This window comes from Pelodiscus sinensis, chromosome 11, assembly GCF_049634645.1.
Source record: "Pelodiscus sinensis isolate JC-2024 chromosome 11, ASM4963464v1, whole genome shotgun sequence".
NCBI lineage: Eukaryota > Metazoa > Chordata > Testudines > Trionychidae > Pelodiscus > Pelodiscus sinensis.
Genome location: NC_134721.1, coordinates 40,804,198 through 40,821,089, shown reverse-complemented (window position 1 = coordinate 40,821,089; position 16,892 = coordinate 40,804,198). Strand labels below are relative to the sequence as shown.

Genomic DNA, 16,892 nt, shown 5'->3' with positions numbered 1-16,892 from the left:
ACAAGACTCTAGGCTTCTAATGTTCAGATGAGTTTTTCATGGGCTACTAATAATATAAGCAAAAAACCCCTCCTTCCCTAAACAGTAATCCATCAAAAGAGAGCATACCCCATCCTCCTCACTGCACATGTTCTTTTTGGACAGGGGTGGCAATAATTTTTGATGGGGGGCCATGCCAAGATTTTGGAAAGTGGTCAAGGGCTGCACTCTTCCAGGATATTAATGGAGGAAATGCGGGTTCTGGGATGGAGGTTGGGTGCAGAAGGGAGCTTGGCGTAAGGGACTGGGGTGCAGGAGGGAGACTGGAGTCTGGGAGGGAGTAGGGATGAAACAGGCGATTGTGATCTAGAGTAGGAGACTGGAGTGCAGAGGTTTGGGATGTGACCTAGAGTAGGAGGGGATTGTGATCTGGGGCAGGAGACTGGGGTGCCAGATCTGGGAGAGGGTATGGGTGTAAGAGGGGGATGGAGGATTTGGGTAGGCTGAGTGGGGCAGAGGGTTGGGGCAGGGAGAGGTTGGGGTGCCAGAAGCAGGCTGTGGCCAAGAGACTTACTTATCAGCTGCCAAATTAGTCTGCCTGCCTGCAGAGCTTGAAATATTTCCCAGCCAGCCAGCCTGCTTGTGCATCGTGAATAACTGAGCCCAGGAGAGGGGGCGTGGTTCTTTTGAGCTGCCTGTTTGTTCAACAAGCAGCTCCCATTGTCCAGTTTCTGCCAGCAACTGGCCAATAGGAATGTGCTTGGATGGGGCGGCTCCTAAAACTTCCCCTTCCCTCCAGTTTTAAAACAGAAACGGAGCTCTGCTGCCTCCGTGGGCCGGATTTGGTGGCTTGGAAGGACAAATCCGGAACACAGGCTGTATTTTGCCAAAGTCTCTTCTTGAACATTGCACCATACTTATCTCTGCTACAAGGCACTTCAACGTATGGTAGGAAAAAATACACTTTTGAAGTATTGTGATCTATAGAAATCACGCCTTATCCCTATAAATAACAATTCCCTTTGTAGTCCTCCCTCCTGTCTATGTTTCAGAAGCCACCACCAGCAGTGTAGAGGTATAGCTAGGCCTTGTGTGTTATATTGACTTCAACACACATGGTTATTTGGACCCTACCAGGCCTCTGTGAGTCCTTCATATTATGCAAGCTGTGTAAAGTGCAAAGGACACAACAGATGCATAGTTTGCTTTTTCTTATATACAAAATCAAAGCTAGTTACGTGCTTTGTAGGCCTCAGACAAGAATGGGAGCCTTCTAGCATGTGTGCTCATGTCCGCCTGTAAGTAAATCGGGCTATCAGTTGCTCCCTCTTGATTCCTTGCTCTAGGGAATAGGTCAGGCTGACCTAAAATACGCAAACCCGCACAGGGCCCTTGGAGTCATCGGCTTGCTTGTTGTGCTTATTGCCAGCCTGGCATGGAAATGCAAAAAGCAAACGTTCTTTAAGAGCAAATGAAGCCTGATGACAAGTCAATGAGAACGCAGCAGTGAGGTTCTGCATTTCCAGGGACAGCACCAGGCACACGTGCAGTAAGGTGAGCAACGGGTCGATACCTTTTTTCCAGAGAAAGATTTTTCGATCGCCTGGATCAAGTCATTGTTGATAAATGATCCAAATGCTTCTAACTCACTGATACCTTGTGGCTCAAAGATGTTCACCTCAATCTGAAATAGTGGGGGGAAACAGTTAGTAGGCCGGTCCGTGTGGGGTAGAACCCCATAGCAGGTAGGGTGTAATGAATTCAGCGTGAGGAACTCCATGTGCAGACCAGGGGAGTCTGTAAGGGGGAGAGCCTGGCGGACGGCCCGCCAGCAAGAAGGGCCTTCCGGGGCTGAGTTGGATGTCTGGGCTCTGCAGCTTATTGTGCCAGTCCCAAAAGCTCCCATTGAAGCAGCTATTTAGTGTAGTCACCCCCAAATTGTGGGGCCTGCCTTGCTTGAGGGGAGCAGCGGGGCCCAAGCCAGCCCACACATGGGACAAGAGAGCCTCGTCCATTCTGCTGTTCAAATGGGACTTGAGGAGAGTTGGGTTCCTTCCCAATTAACTGATGGTCAGGGATGTTTTGGGGCTGCATGGGCCACACAGAAAACTCTTGGCTAACAAGCCAAGAAGAGGGAGAGAGATACCACAGCTACATCCCTTCACCAGCAACTGGACCAGGCAAAAATACAGCCCACGGCTGACTCAATGCAGCGTCCACCCCCTGATCATGCGTGAGTTTTAGTGTAAACAAACTAGCAAAATAAGCACTTTCTATTAAACAGACAGATATTAATTAGTACTCAAACATCCATCAAGGATCAAAGATCCCTTACATTACTGTGGCTGCAGTTATTGATTTTAAAATACATGATAATTCATATGCAAATTAAACTGGGTCTCATGCCCTGTGATTTAACAGCGAGGTCCTGGATATTGTAAAGGTTGGGTGCAATTGCTGTGGCGACATCAGCATAAACTGTGGCCATCACAATTGTCATTATAAATAAGACTTACGCGCACACAGCGGGTGGTATAATCGCTGGGGCCAGCCACTGGAGGGCAACATGATCACATGCATTTGGCCAGGGCATTACAATGATGTTCTCTTTCATATTGTTTTGCAACAGTTTTGGAAAAAATGAAGAGAAAGCCTTTGATCAAGGCTGCTCAGATGGCTGAACCATCAGTTCTTTGTTCTTTCCATCATCGTTATTAATGGTAAATGGATGTATCTCCTGGAGCACACAGTTTAAGACATAAATATACCCTTAGCTGGCATGGCCTAGAAGCAGGGCCCTTCTTCACCCTCTGTTTCTAGTAGAGCTTTTTAACTGCTCTTCATAAAAGCTGTTGGATATAAATGAAATGCCAGAGCAATTTACCTGAAAGTGTTTGACAAGCTGCTTCGGTTTTACTTTAATCAGCACCTCATATTTTCCCAAGTGCCGCTTCAAGAGCTCCTCATAGGTGAGCTCAAAAGTGACTTTGCTGGCTGCTGCAACGTTGACTGACACAGTGAACTTTTCGGTTTTTCTCCCGGAGGCCCTAGAAGCGTTAAGCACAGTAACTACAGATCAGAAAGCCACCTATGTAAGAATCCCCTGGATGTTTTTCTTATCAATAAGGGGTTGCTGTCACACTACAACCATTATACTTTGTCCCTGGTTTCACTTGTCTTAAGAATCAATATGAATGTAAAGGCTCTTCTAGTTTTTAAAGATGCCTCAAACAACAGTTTCAATTCTGGTCTGCACAGCAGTAGGGATTGTGACTAGACATTCTTTGAGATTCTGCAAACAGGCCAGAGACATGCATAGCATGGGGTGGAATCCCTGAAAATCTTAACCTCTGGGAACATCTCTAATTTTTTAACCCTATTATAATATTGGCCTTAACATCCTCTGGCAAAAAGTTCCACTGGTTGACTGTGCACTGTGTGTAGAAATTTTTCCTTGTGTTTTAAACCTGCTGCCTATTCATTTCATTGGGTGACCCTAATTCTTGTGCTACGTGGAAGGAGTAAATAACACTTCCTTATTCATTTTCTCGACCCCAATCAAGATTTTAGAGCCCTCTGTCATATCTGACCATTGTAGTCTTTTTTTCAAGATGAAAAATCCCAGTCTTTTTCATCTCTCCGCACATGGACGCTATTCCATACCAATAATACTTTTTTTGCCCTTCTCTGTATCTTTTTGCGTTCCAATACATCTTTTTGAGATGGGGCAACCAGGTCTTCACACAACATTCAAGATGTGGGGGTACCACAGATTCGTATAGAGGCATTATGATATTTTTCTGTCCTTTTATCTATCCCTTTCCTAATGGTTCTCAACACTGTGTTTGATTTTTTGACCACCACCACATTTTGAGTGGGTGTTTTCAGAGAACTATCTGCAGGGGCTCCAAGATTTCTTTCCTGAGAGGTAACAGCTGCTTTAGACCCTATTATTTTATAGTGTGGCAAGGTCCTCGCTCAGGCCCCTTGCCCTGGGACACCTTCTTTGTCCACAAATCAGCCGGAGACCCTTTCTGGTGCAGTCACCCCAGGCCTTTTACTGTCAGCTTCCCACCACCTTCTATGTACAGAGCTTTGGTTTACAGCAAACGCAGCCAGCCTCTCCTTCTGCCTGGGCAGCACACTCAGCCACACCCTGGCTCCTGGCTCCTCCCACCTGGGGAGCACACGCAGCCACACCCTGGCTCCTGGCTCCTCCCACCTGGGGAGCACACACAGCCACAACCTGGCTCCTGGCTCCTCCCACCTAGGGAGCACACTCAGCCACACCTTAGCTTCTGGTTCCTCCCACCTGGGGAGCATACTCAGCCATACCCTGGCTCCTCCCCCCCTTTCACTTCCTCTCTGGTTGCCTTATTTAGCCCTCTGGCTAATGAGGCCCATAGCTGCTTCCATTAGTCCTTCAGGCCTGGGATTGCTCAGCTGTCTTCAGTTGATCTTTTCAGCAGGCTATAGTGGCATAGCTCTGGCTTAGCCAGCCGTCTGTCACAATAGGTGCAGTTGGGAGTATGTTTTCCAATGTGCATTTCTTTGCATGTATCAAAATTGAATTTAATCCGCCATTTTGTTGCCCATTCACCCAGTTTTGTGAGAAAACTTTGTAACTCTTTACAGTCTTAACTCTCTTGGGTAGTTTAATATCATCTGCAAATTTTGCCACTACAGTATTCACCTTTTTTACCAGGTAATGTATAAATATGTTGAATAGGATTGGTCCCAGTACAGACCTCTGGGGGAACACTACTAGTTACTCGTCTCATGCAGAAAAACTGGCCATTTATTCCTACTCTTTGTTTCCAATATTTTAACCACTTACTGATCCATGAGAGGACCTTTCGTCTTGTCCCATTACAGTTTGCTTTGTTTCAGAGCCTCTGGTGAGGGACCTTGTCAAAGGATTTCTGAAAGTCTAAGATTCTATTATCACTTGAATCACTCTTGCCCATGTGCTTTTTGACTCCCTCAATGAATTTAAATAGATTGGTTCTAATTCTATGTTTTTAAACTGAGAGAACTCTCTTGATGTAAAAACCTAGTGGAGACGACACACAGGTCATTTTTATTTTGATGTAACTCATCATGGTCAACGTCAGGTAGATACAAGATAGACCGAGCTAGTTGAGGTCAAGTATATCGCCTTCCTCACACACAACCTGTGCTGTGTCTCCACCTAGATTTTTACACCAAGATAGCTATCTCAAGTTACCTCTCGCATCATAAATATACACCTCTTATTGGCAATGAATATATAGCTTCAGATAACACAGAGATGCATGTGGTATAAAATTTGAACAGGATAGAATACGCATTCCCAGTATGAGATAGGAATCACAATCAAATGGCCAAAGCACAGAGGACAAAGTTTAAATCCAACCACTACATGTCTGGAATGAGATTAAAGTTGGTCTCTTCACATCGTTTCACACTTTCACACATCCAACAGTCAAATAATTGCCACACGGTACTTAAAAGCATTCATCTTGTCTAACAGGCACAATGGGGTACTCTCAGTATTAAAGCCTACATTAGATTCAGCACATTAATTCTAATCACATATGTTATTCAATTTACACCTCCCTACAAGGCAGGAAAATATTAGTGGTGCGATGAGGCACAATGAATGTTTGCCAAGTTTGGCACTTTGCTGAAGTCCCCATGTGAAAGGAAATGCAGAGTTAGTTACAAAACTCATCCCATATCAGGTTGAATAAGAAAAAAAATGGTTTCTTCTCTGAGCAATTGTCCACACACATTTCACTCTTAGATGTGCATGTCTCCTGCACTCATGAGGTCAGATTCTTTTTGGACAGTGGCGACACACTGTATTATCTTTGCATCTGCCCTGACTCCCCATGAGAGATCAAAAGGGCAGAATAGACCAACTGTTTTTCCATTCCTTCTTATTCTTCATGGGAGCAAGACAGAAATCCTGCTGTGTTCATTTACTGCGCCTACCATATGTTCTCTTGTTTGGTTAATTAATAGTGATTAATATAGTTAGCATAATGAGTATAATTACTAGTTTTTTGTTTATGCCCATTAGCAATCTCCTTCACCCTCCCTAAAAATTTAGAATAGATTTGGGGATGCCCTGAGTGCTAGGAATCACAGGAATTTAAAACTAGCAATGCTATTGCAAGGCTTCTATACTGTTTAATGAGCAAAAGCAAGAGTGAGTTTGAAGGTGATGGATAAGATCTGGAAAAGTTAAGCGATTAGCTTAGGAACAAAGCTGGGTGTTTTAAAAAGGTGTGTATTTAGCAACATGTTGTACGGATATGAGACATGGGTGATAAAAAAAGATTTGAAGAGAAGGTTATTGGCGTTTAAGAGGAATTGCTATAGAAAGATCCTGAGAATAGGATGGATGCAGAAGGTTACCAATGAGAAATTATATAGGACGATACAGCTGAAAGAGAACCTACTGCAGAAAGTTGTACAGTGGAAGTTACAGCTATTTGGGCATATCTGCCGAATGAACGATGAATTAAAAGTTAATACCCTGGTATTCGGCATAATGGATGGTCCGAATAAGAGAGGCAGACCCCACAGAGAATGGGTAGATGATAGAGTAGATTGGTGCGGAGCTAGTCTACAGAAACTAAGCCACTTCACTCTGCACAGGAAAAGATGGAAGGAAATAGTGAGGGAGGCATTGGACACCAACGGGTGTTGAGCCCATGGTTGTTAATGATGATGATGATTCTACATACTACACTTGAACCTCTCTGGTCTGGGACTCTCTGGTCCAGCTACATCCGTGGTCCAGTAGATGTTGTGGAACCAGAGAGCCCTGGTGGCTGGGAGTAGGGGCCAACTGGGAGTCTGGTGGTGGAGGGGCTGGGGAGCAAAGTTGGGTTGATGCCCAGGAGTGCAGCTGGGGCTGGGAGAGGAGTCTGGTGGCTGGGGCCATGGGGAAGTGGGGGAGGGTCAGCATCCGGGAAGGGAGCCTTGGAGCTGGGACGGCAGTGAGGAGGGGCATTGACCTCCCCTGGTCCAGCAAACTTCCTCATTTGGGACCAATCAGGTACTGAAGGTGTCGAACCTGGGAGGTCCAACTGTAGTTCTACATTGGACAAGGATACATGCCTGACCAATGCTTGATCTGCCATTCTTTCTCCAAGAGAATCCAGCAAGAGAGGAAGACCTAGCTCATGCCCCGTCTTGTAGAGTAGTTGACGAGGGCCTCTTCAGAGCTTTAGGTGAAAGCTCCCAAAAAGCCTGAATGGTCACTTTTGGTGAGTGCTGATGCTGGGGAACACCCACCAGACATTATGTCCATGGACAGGGATGATCATAATCATGTCTTCTCCCTCACAGTCTGTAGCCTTTGCCAGTAGGGTTAAGGGTCCTGCCATTTCCACTCAAAGTTTGGCTAAATGGGTATCTAACTGTGCTAGAGCCAGTGATTAGATTGCTAGTTTAGATCTACCCATGTAAGCAAGAGCTCATTTGACTTCCAAGACCCACACTCCTTGCTTATACAGAGTCCAGTAACAATAGGATTCCACGCTGGCAAAAGATCTGAGCAATGGTTGATTCTGCTCTAGCCTTTTAAGGCCACAGGAGAAGATGTAAGGATATCAAGGTATAAGGACAGCCCCAGTGGACTCTGCTAGCTGAAAATAATCCATTTTGACATACTTGTGGTGCTTGACATCAAAAGGCCACACAAATTCCACAACACTTCTCAAAGAACCACAGTTACTGTGAGGGAAGTAACTGCTCTTTCGATATCAAATATAGGCTTCTCAGATTATTCCCATGAAACACACTTTTCCTAGAGATTGGAAGTGAATAATGGTTCTATAAGGACAGGACTGCCAATGAGGGGAGGGGTCGGAGGCAGCCTGGCGATTTAAAAGGGCCCAGAGCTCTGGGCTGACGGGTCGTTGTTGCCGCGGTAGCTTTAATTTGCTGCTGGAGCCCTTGTCAAGGCTGTTTCCCACTCTGGCATTTGGCGTGCAGAAGGTGGGGGTGCACAAGAGACTTTAAAATACCCCTACCACTAAAGGCTTTTGCTTAAAAACTCACGAAGGTCTCCGATTCCCTGACCTTGGGTGTTTCGCTGCCACCCCCCAAATGCAGAAAAACCCCTTTGAGAACACAGGAAGGCACACTTGGGAATTTCTTCCTATGGAATATCCTCTAGCTCTTTAACCCTCTTAGGCTGTGTCTACATTGGCAAGATTTTGCGAAAAAGCAGATGCTTTTGCGCAAAATCTTGCCACCTGTCTACAATGGCCACGAGTATTTGCGCAAGTAGGAATAAGAGCCTCCGGAAAAGGGCGCTTTTTCCGGAGGATCGGGGCCAGTGTAGACGCTCTTTTCCGGCTTTTTTAAAAGCCGGAAAAAAGCGGCGGACATTTTTATTTAAATGCCGCGGGGGATATTTAAATCCCCCGCGGATTTCCCTACTACGATAGGTGAAATTAACATGCCCCTTCCGGAAAAGGGGCCAGTGTAGACGTAGCCTCCTGGTTCTATTCATATATCTATTGTTGTAAGGTTTACTCCTTCCCTACACATGGCTGTTGCTGAATATGTTATGTCTGTAGCTCTCCTCCAGTCACACAAAGACCACAGCAGGAAAATCACTGCTTCTCATTCAAAAAACTACACTCCGTTTTTCTTGGTGCTCCTGGCTTCCTGCCAACACTTCATGAAGACTCTCAAGGACCCACTGTCTCTGGGTTTAACCCTTACAGGCAATTTAGTTAACTGAATGCCTGGGGTATCCAGAAAAGGAAGTACACTTCTCATTTATCACAGCCCTGCATAGCATGATTCGGGTGATGCAGGGCCCAGCGAAGTCAGACACCTATATAAAGGTATACACACTGATCTGTGGATATGCATGCAAATGACTTACTTGACTAGACCTGCAGTATGTCCCCGTGAAACTGCCTTCTCATACTGCTTTTTGGCAGTTTCTTTTTCTTTTATATTTCCCAGATAGGCGATGCCATCAATTGTCCTGCAGATAAAACAAAAAACTGTGTGAAGATAAATGTATCTATGAATGTTTCAATTTATATGTGATCTGTATTTTAGAGACAAAATTCAGATCTTTTGGTTCGACAGTTTGTTTACAATAGATCCTTAGTACCTAATTTGCACAGAGACCCTAATGAAGTGCTTGACTAATTATCAGCCTAAAACAGATGTATGAGATGTATTTAAAGTCGCATTTAAAATATGGGATGGTTATTTACTAGGCTCTTAATTTTAATAGCATATTTTTCTTTTTAAACAAACTTCTCTGTTTCCAGAAAAATTTCTTATGCTGGATGCAAAACCTTATGTTGGTTGCTGCAAAGTTTTTAATCTAGGAGGACCTGTAAAGGCAGAACCAACAAATCCTGCAGGATAGATATAACATTGATAATTTTGATTACATTTAAATTCATTCTAATTATAGATTAAATTAAACATAACAGAATAAAACAAACATTTTGGAGCAGATAGAAATTCAGAGACGTGGGCTTAGCACTGTACAGAGCAAGACACAGCTCTAACTATAAAAATAGATTAAAAACTAGCCCCGCACCTTAGCCCTGGTATGCATATTTTTGCTGTGGTGTTCACAATACCTCTGACCAACAAAAAGATTAAAATAGCACCAAAAGAAAGCCAATGCTAAACAGTTCGCTTCATATTTTCAGCACTGCTTTTTTATTTACAACATTCACGCTTATCTTTTTTTTTTATAATTTACTGTGACATTTTTCAAATGAGAAAACGAGTTAAATGTAAATTGTGTCACTGTGCAGGTGAAAAAGAAAAACAATACAGCAAGTGAGGGATAAGCTGGCAACAAACTACGTACATGCTAAAATTGGTAATGAAGGCTGTCTTTGGGAGCTCCACATCGAAAACCACTTCTTTAGACACATTAGCACGATTGACAGCTCTACTGGTGATGACAGTGTGGACAAATCGAGATGTCACTTTGCTGTCAATGTTCATGCTGTAGAGCTCTATGCCATTGAGGATCTGAAGAATGAGAAACCCCGGTCATAGTGGAATCTGTGCTAATTCTTTTAATTCCTTTCTCAGGTTCATTTGACGATGGTAATCAGAGGCTACATCTACTCTTCACAGTTATTTTGGAATAAGTTATTCTGGAATAGCTATTCCAAAATAGCTTATTTCAAAATAGCAGGTCTACCCTGCAGGGAAGCCTCAAAATTAGTGTGAGGAAGGTTCCCTAACATAGACATGCTATCTCGATTTAGAGCCCTAAGAGGAATAACTTAGAATGGCCCTGGTGAGGGGCTATTTCGAAATAGCAGAAGTGGAGTGCCTTATTTCAAAATAGCTATTTCGGAATAGGCGTTATTCTTTGTTGAATGAGGTTTATAGAAATTGGAATAAGCCATCCGTTATTTTGAAATTATTTCAAAATAACTCAATTGCTGCGTAGACGCTCGCATACTTATTTTGGAATAACTTTGCTGTGTAGACACATCCAGAAAGAATAGGTTTTAGGGGTTTTCTATGATCTGTTTCTGCTAGTCAGCTGGGTGGATTAAGCACCGCACAAGCGCCTAGCTTGCAGGGAACACTGTGGCCATCATAACTGACTGCATCTGAACTGTGTTTCATGTGGACACAAATCCCAGGTGGAGTCCACTAAGACATGAAGTGCGTAATAGGGTCAGATATGGGTTGCAACTTACTCACAGTCTTCCAAATGAGCCAAAGTCATTGAAATCCATAATACGAGCATGAGGAGTAACAACACCTTTCACTCCAAAAGGCCTGAAACTCGCCCTCTTGTGTCATGAGAGCACTTACCACATCACTGGTGCTTCGCTTCTGTAAATTAAAAAAAAAAAAAAAAAAAGAAGTGAATAGAAATTTTCCACAGTTATACTTATCTTGGTGACAGCGGGAAAGTAGCAGAGGACAAGTCACTGATGCATTTCATTCTAACGGGTTAAGCATTTAGCTAGTCTTCAGTGGAATTTCACTACTTATTTTTGTTTGCTGTGTTGTTATAGCCATGTGGGTACTAGGATAAGAGAGACATATGGTGGGAAAGGCAATATCTTTTATTGGACCAACTTCTGTTGGGGGAGAGGGACCAACTTTTGAGATTACACAGCACTCTTCAGCCCTGAGGACAAATTCTGTGCAAGCTTTTCTGTTTCACTACCACAATACTAGATATTATCTTGCCCACTTGCCTTGCTTTTTGTCAACCTGCTTGACCCGTAATTCTCACAAGAAAGCCCCTGCAGTCCACCCAACAGCTCTCAACGAAAGTGCAAGGGAGGTAGTTTTATAGCAACTGATAACTAACTTCCGTAAACATTATCTCAGCAGAAAGCCAGATAATCACGATGTTGGTTTTCCTTGAGTCCCTTAGTGGAAAAAGCACCTGATGGGAGGTGACATGATGTGAAAGAGCACAATTAACTTCTGCTCCCACTCCCAGTCATGTCATGTCCTCTAAGTAGACAAAATACTTGCCAGCCTAAACAATGCATACAATATGAATTCTCTGCTGCTATTACTTGCTCATGTAAACAATTGTTGGGTTGCCATCAACATAGTTATTATTGCAATTGGGAGGTGAGACCATGGTCTGCGTGACCACAAACAGAAAGGGACATTTGAATATGAAAAACTCATGAGGTTCACTTTAAGAAAAATTTGAGACTCACCCGCCCCCATGGCATAACATTTACTACTGGATCAGAAGTCTACTACTATGTCATTAACACGGAACAACACGTGTTAAATAAGGCCCTGAATCAGCAAAACCACTTTTCTAACTTGAAACGTGAACCACCTCTTTGACCTCACACTGGCCCTACTCGTTTTCCTAAGGCAGGCACATGCTTCTGTGCTTTGTGATGTAAATCTCCCTCGTTCATTGGCTGCCTTGCTAATTTCCAACATTCAAAAATTTACAGTGGGTCTTCCCCTTCCTTTATACAAACAGCAAGTTCTATAGTGTAATGTACAAAAGAGAGAGGTCACATCAGCTATCTTCAGACAACTCCATTGGCACCCCTTACATTTCAGTAATGAATTAAAAATTACTTTCCTGGTGGGTTTTGGTTGGAGTGGTAGCGGTTTGTTCTAACAACCCCATCGCTTTGGTCTCACCTCAGACTAGCTAGTAGCCGTGGCCCCTCTCGCGATTCAGGACACCTTCTGCATCCTTTATTCTTCGGCTAACTGCTGATTGTGCACTTCTCTGGTTGACAGTAGCTCTTGAAACAGAGCCTTTGGCACGTTGAAGGGCATTTGATGGCCTGTGCTTAATTCAGGGGAGGGCAACAAAAATTTGGATCCAGCTCATCATGGTCTAACAGCACCGTCAGGCAGGGTCCCTGACTGCTGTGGCTGCACACACCACTCAGAGTGGCCATTTGCTGGGGCCAGAGTGTGTCTCTCTGCACTGGCCATGCCCCTTGTGGGGAGGAGGCGGGGGAGCAGCGGGTCTTCATGTGCTACTCATGCCTGCAAGCACTGCCCTGGCAATTTTCTTTGGTCAGAAACGGGCCGATGAAAGCCTGCGAGGATGATGCTGAGGGCCAGGGCAGGGCACAGAGACGCCTTGCCCCAAGGAGCAGGCCACGCAGACACACACTGGCCCCAGCAGCCGGCCACTCTGAGTAGTGTGTGTGGCTGCGGCCGCCAGGGAGCCTGCTTGAGGGTCCTTGTGGCCCGCCACCCGGGAACTGACTACGGTAAACGTCTCCCGGCCCGAGCCTCCATCTGGCCTCCCCCTCCCCCATCCCCAACCTCCTGTCCCAGGTCACCACCCCTCTAGTGTTCACTCTAAGATGCTGGGTCGCACAGCTTCACAGCCCCGCCTCGTCAGTCCGCTCCATGCAGGGAGCCCTGAGCCTCTGGCTGGGTGGGGCCGATTCGTTGTCTGTGAAGCTGGGCTGCTCTGCAGCTTAGAGGGAACCCAGGTCTGTACTCCAAGAACGGTGAACATATGGGGCTGAGGCAAGTCCCTCAAGCTAAGCCTTCCCAGAGCTGATCGCGGTGTTTGTACCAGTCTGCAGCTGTGTGGGGCTCTGCCGGTGTGCTTGGAACAGGCTTGGGAGCCTGGCAGATACAACACCAGGTAAAGGGGACCCAGGTGGGTTCAGTGGTATCTCAGCCCATCAGGTGACACCCCAAGGGGTCCCCAGGGTGCAGGAGAGGCCTCTGGGCTGGAGGCCAAAGTACCATAGAACCAGAGAGCTGGAAAGACCTCAGAAGGTCAAGTCCAACCCCCTGCGTAGTGGGTTTCAGAGTATGGGCAGTGTCTCCTGGCTGGGATAGGGGGTTAGTATTTGTGGGGGGATCTAAGGGCTCTGGCTGGGTGTGCAGACTCTGGGCTGGGATTGGGGGTTGAAGGCTTTGGGGGTGCAGGTGGTCTAGACTAGGATTCAGAGGGCAGAAGGAAGATCCAGGTTGGGACTGGGAGTTGAAGGCTTTGGGGTGCTGAGGATGGTCTAGGCTAGGATTCAGAAGGAAGATCCAGGCTGGGACGGGGGTTGGGTTGGGGGTGGAACTCAGGGGTGCAGACCCTGGGCAGCTCTGAAACAGCTCCTGGAAGCAGTGGCATTCTCCCTGTCTGGTGCCTAGGCAGAGGCCCAGCCAGCAGGCTCTGCGTGCTGCCCCATCCACAGGCACTGCTCCCATTGGCCATAGTTCTCAGCCAATGGGACCCGCAGATCCAGCTCTGGGGACAGGAGCAGCGGACTTTTAATGGCAGTACTGACTAGAGCTGCCCGGTACTCTTTCTGACCAGCAAAAAATCAGACACTTGGCCAACCTACCACCCTCCGACTACGTGGTTGCTTCTGGCACTGAACTCTTGACACTCAAACAGTACTTTTCATACAGCATACATTTCTGGGGGGACTATAACATCATCAGCTAGTTCTAGCCCCCATAAAACAAACAATTGAGCTGACACAACGTACCAGCTACATACCTTGATGATGTCCTTGAATGGTGCTACCACAAATCCAGCATGTGCAGTAGTTCCGACAGATGCCAACACAACATAAAACAAGAAACTATCCATATCGAAAAACTGCGGATGCAGCGCAGAAGCCCCTGCTCAGTAACCTCAAAGGGCGGTCGGTGTGTTGTTTCACTTAGGTTGAATAGGAAACCAAGCAGTTCAAACAAACAATTGCTGGAAAAAGTTGTTCAGCCACCACTTCCTGAGGGAGAGAGGATTGTTGTTCAGTTTGTTGGGGGGAGGAGTATATCACGTTAAGTGTGTGGGAGGAGTTATGAGAGGCAGATGTTGCAGCAAACACTGAATGGATCAGAATGTGGCAGAAGCCCCCTTTCCCCAGACAATGTAACACAGTAGCAGGGATAAAATGACTTTGCTAGCTGGGAGGGGAAAAATGGGGGGGAAAATCCCCCCATCCCTCAGTGAGGAGAGGGAAAGACAAGAGAGTAATCGCAGAAAGGGAGTGGGGTTAGTTAGCAGGATAGCTTGGCACCAGAGCCCATCGCCAGATAATTGAACAGGGTCCTGAAGCAATCGCTAGTGGGGGTGATGAGAGCCGTTGAGCCAAACTCAATGACCCCGAGGTTTTTTCCCTCCATATGGTTCTGTGAAAGTCACCGTTGCTACTTGCTTCATTTAAACACTCTAGGAACATGTAAAGGCCAGAAGTAGTGATGACATTGACGTTCACCAGTTGAAGATCTAGTTTGTTTTATTAAAGCTATGATTACCCAAGTATAAAAATTCCATACAGACCTGGTCACAAAGTTGCACATCTACACACATCCGTGACAACAGTGTTAGGGTCTGCTGGGTCATCAGCAGAGAGATGCTTCTGACGTCCCTCCCATGACCTATTGGCTTCTAGGGAACATCTTCACCTTTTTTTTTTTTTTGCTCAACGAAATAAATCCTTGGAGTTCCTCATGAAAAAAAAAATTATTGTTTGGTGTGTTTGGTGTTCCTCAGTCTTAAAAAGTTTAAGAAACACTGATTTAGCGGGTCTAGTATCTGGCATCTGCACTCCTTTTAGTCGTGAAGTGTAAGAGAAGCCAAAGGGAGCGTTTGCTCCTGTCGGCCTCCCACAGTGGGAGCAGTGCCAAGCTCGGCTTAAGGTAAGCTGACTCCAGCTCCGTATTCTGCATAGAGTACCTTAAGCCAACCTTTAAGGTCTCATGTAGATCTGGCCTAGATCTGCTTGGCGCCTATAGTCCCTGTATGGTATCCAGCTTTTTATGAGTGCCTCTTGCTTCTTTGCCAGCTACCTTACACCCATCTGGTTCTCTCTTATGGCTTGTCCCTCCTTTATGAGCACTAGATTTGACCTAGGTGCCATTTCATAGTACTTTTATCTACTTTTCCAGTGTCTGGCAGAGCCCCAGAGGAGCATCTAGCAGCCTGGACAGAAAGCCAAAGCGCTGATGGGGAATTTTGAGGTACCACGTGTCTATGACCTGTACTATCTCCATCTCAGTCACAGCAATTCCATGGGAGCACCATTCCTTTATAAGAGCAGGCTGAGTGAGAGGAGGTAACGGCGTAGAACACTTAGCTTGGAGAAGAGAGCAAGATTGCCATTTCAGGGAAAGGTTTGCTGCATGCTATTTGCAGAACTCCGTGGCAAATCAGCTTCATTTCTTATTTCTGGAAACAAATGACAAGGACGTTTGATCCTTTTTCATATTTCCTCCTGGGAATTTGGCCCATTTGAATAGGTGGTGTATTGCAGGGTGCACTGGCATAGCTATAGGGGTGAGTGTTAGGAGCATGTGAAGTAAATGGGGTAAAGACAAAAAAATAAGCTTGCTCTTTGTTTGACAAGGATAAATTAGCAAGAAAGAGAAAGTAAGTGAGGTGCAAAGCTGCACCCAGCCCTACCCCCATAAGCTGGTAGCTTTGCCTTTCAGGAACAAGAGAATATAAGAGGCTAATCAAGCAAGGGGCTGCTATAGCAACCAAGCAGCTGGAGGAACAGAAGGTGCAAGAAGGAGACACAGAATCTGCAAGAGTGACCATGGCTAAAAGTAACCCCACTCCTCACCCCTCCTATCGGGTACAAAAGAGATGGTCTCATTTCTGCCCCGAACAGAACATGACCATGTACTAGAAGTGGTGGGCCCAGGGAGGGGCAGTACCAGAGGCGCACTCCAATTATCATTGTTTGCCAAAAAGTGGGGAGTGGGCTGAGGAAACTCCATTGTCCTGCAGCTAGGGGAAGAAGGGGGTTCTAGTGGCACATGGACGTGTGCAAGAGTGGAGGGAAAGAGGAAAACTCTAATGGCATAGACAGAAGCATACCTGGTGTGCAGGGCTTCAGAATACACTTTCTTGTTCAGCCCCAAGAAACCCATTGAATTGCGTGCAGACCGGACTTTCATTTTCCAGTGAAGTGTTTCTGGGAACTGAGAGGGAGGAAGGAGCTGGCCCCTCGCCAACAGAGAGCATGCACACCACTGCGTTCATGCTGCGCCAAGGTAAAGCAAGCACTTCGGCCTTCCGGTTCTTGCGGCCAAGATAATTGCATGGGGGGGGGGGGATGTTACGAGTTCTAAAGAACCCCCTCACCCCATTTCCATTAGGTATCTTCAATAAAAAAGCACCACATTCTCTGTAAAAGCACCTAACCATTGGGGGGAGGAGGGAGAGAGTAGCTTTACCAAATGTTCCAGAATCGTAAAATTAAGGAAAGAAGCTTTCAGAGCGAATGCCCTGCCAGCCGTTCTCTCAGCGCTTCGTCCATCTACCTGAAATGGTGGAAACTCGGTTTAGAAAAGCCCATGCATGGACAGGAAAATGGCAATAAAAATCTCATCAGCATCTGTCTTCTGCATGGACAGTTCAAAAGGCACGATTTATATTTTTTTTATAGAAGATGTGAAGTATTTTACTTTTTACATTACTGAATATG

General features: G+C 45.7%; 1 protein-coding gene across 2 annotated transcripts in view; it reads right to left on the bottom strand.

The window, feature by feature from the left end:
• LOC102453009 (inter-alpha-trypsin inhibitor heavy chain H3-like) overlaps nt 1-16,498 on the bottom strand; it is a 52,765-nt gene extending 36,267 nt beyond the window's left edge. The window contains exons 1-7 of one of the 2 annotated variants that reach the window (XM_014575728.3): nt 16,283-16,498; nt 13,952-14,186; nt 10,801-10,821; nt 9,830-9,996; nt 8,873-8,977; nt 2,864-3,026; nt 1,553-1,663 (exon numbers count right to left, since the gene is read on the bottom strand). In XM_014575728.3, the coding sequence (XP_014431214.2) occupies nt 1,553-1,663; nt 2,864-3,026; nt 8,873-8,977; nt 9,830-9,996; nt 10,801-10,821; nt 13,952-14,044 (660 nt within the window). In that variant the 5' untranslated portion in view covers nt 14,045-14,186; nt 16,283-16,498. Of the gene's footprint in view, nt 1-1,552; nt 1,664-2,863; nt 3,027-8,872; nt 8,978-9,829; nt 9,997-10,800; nt 10,822-13,951; nt 14,396-16,282 lie in introns of those variants that run through there. The other variant, XM_075939379.1, reaches the window with a different exon arrangement.
• Nucleotides 16,499-16,892: the final 394 nt, after the last annotated feature.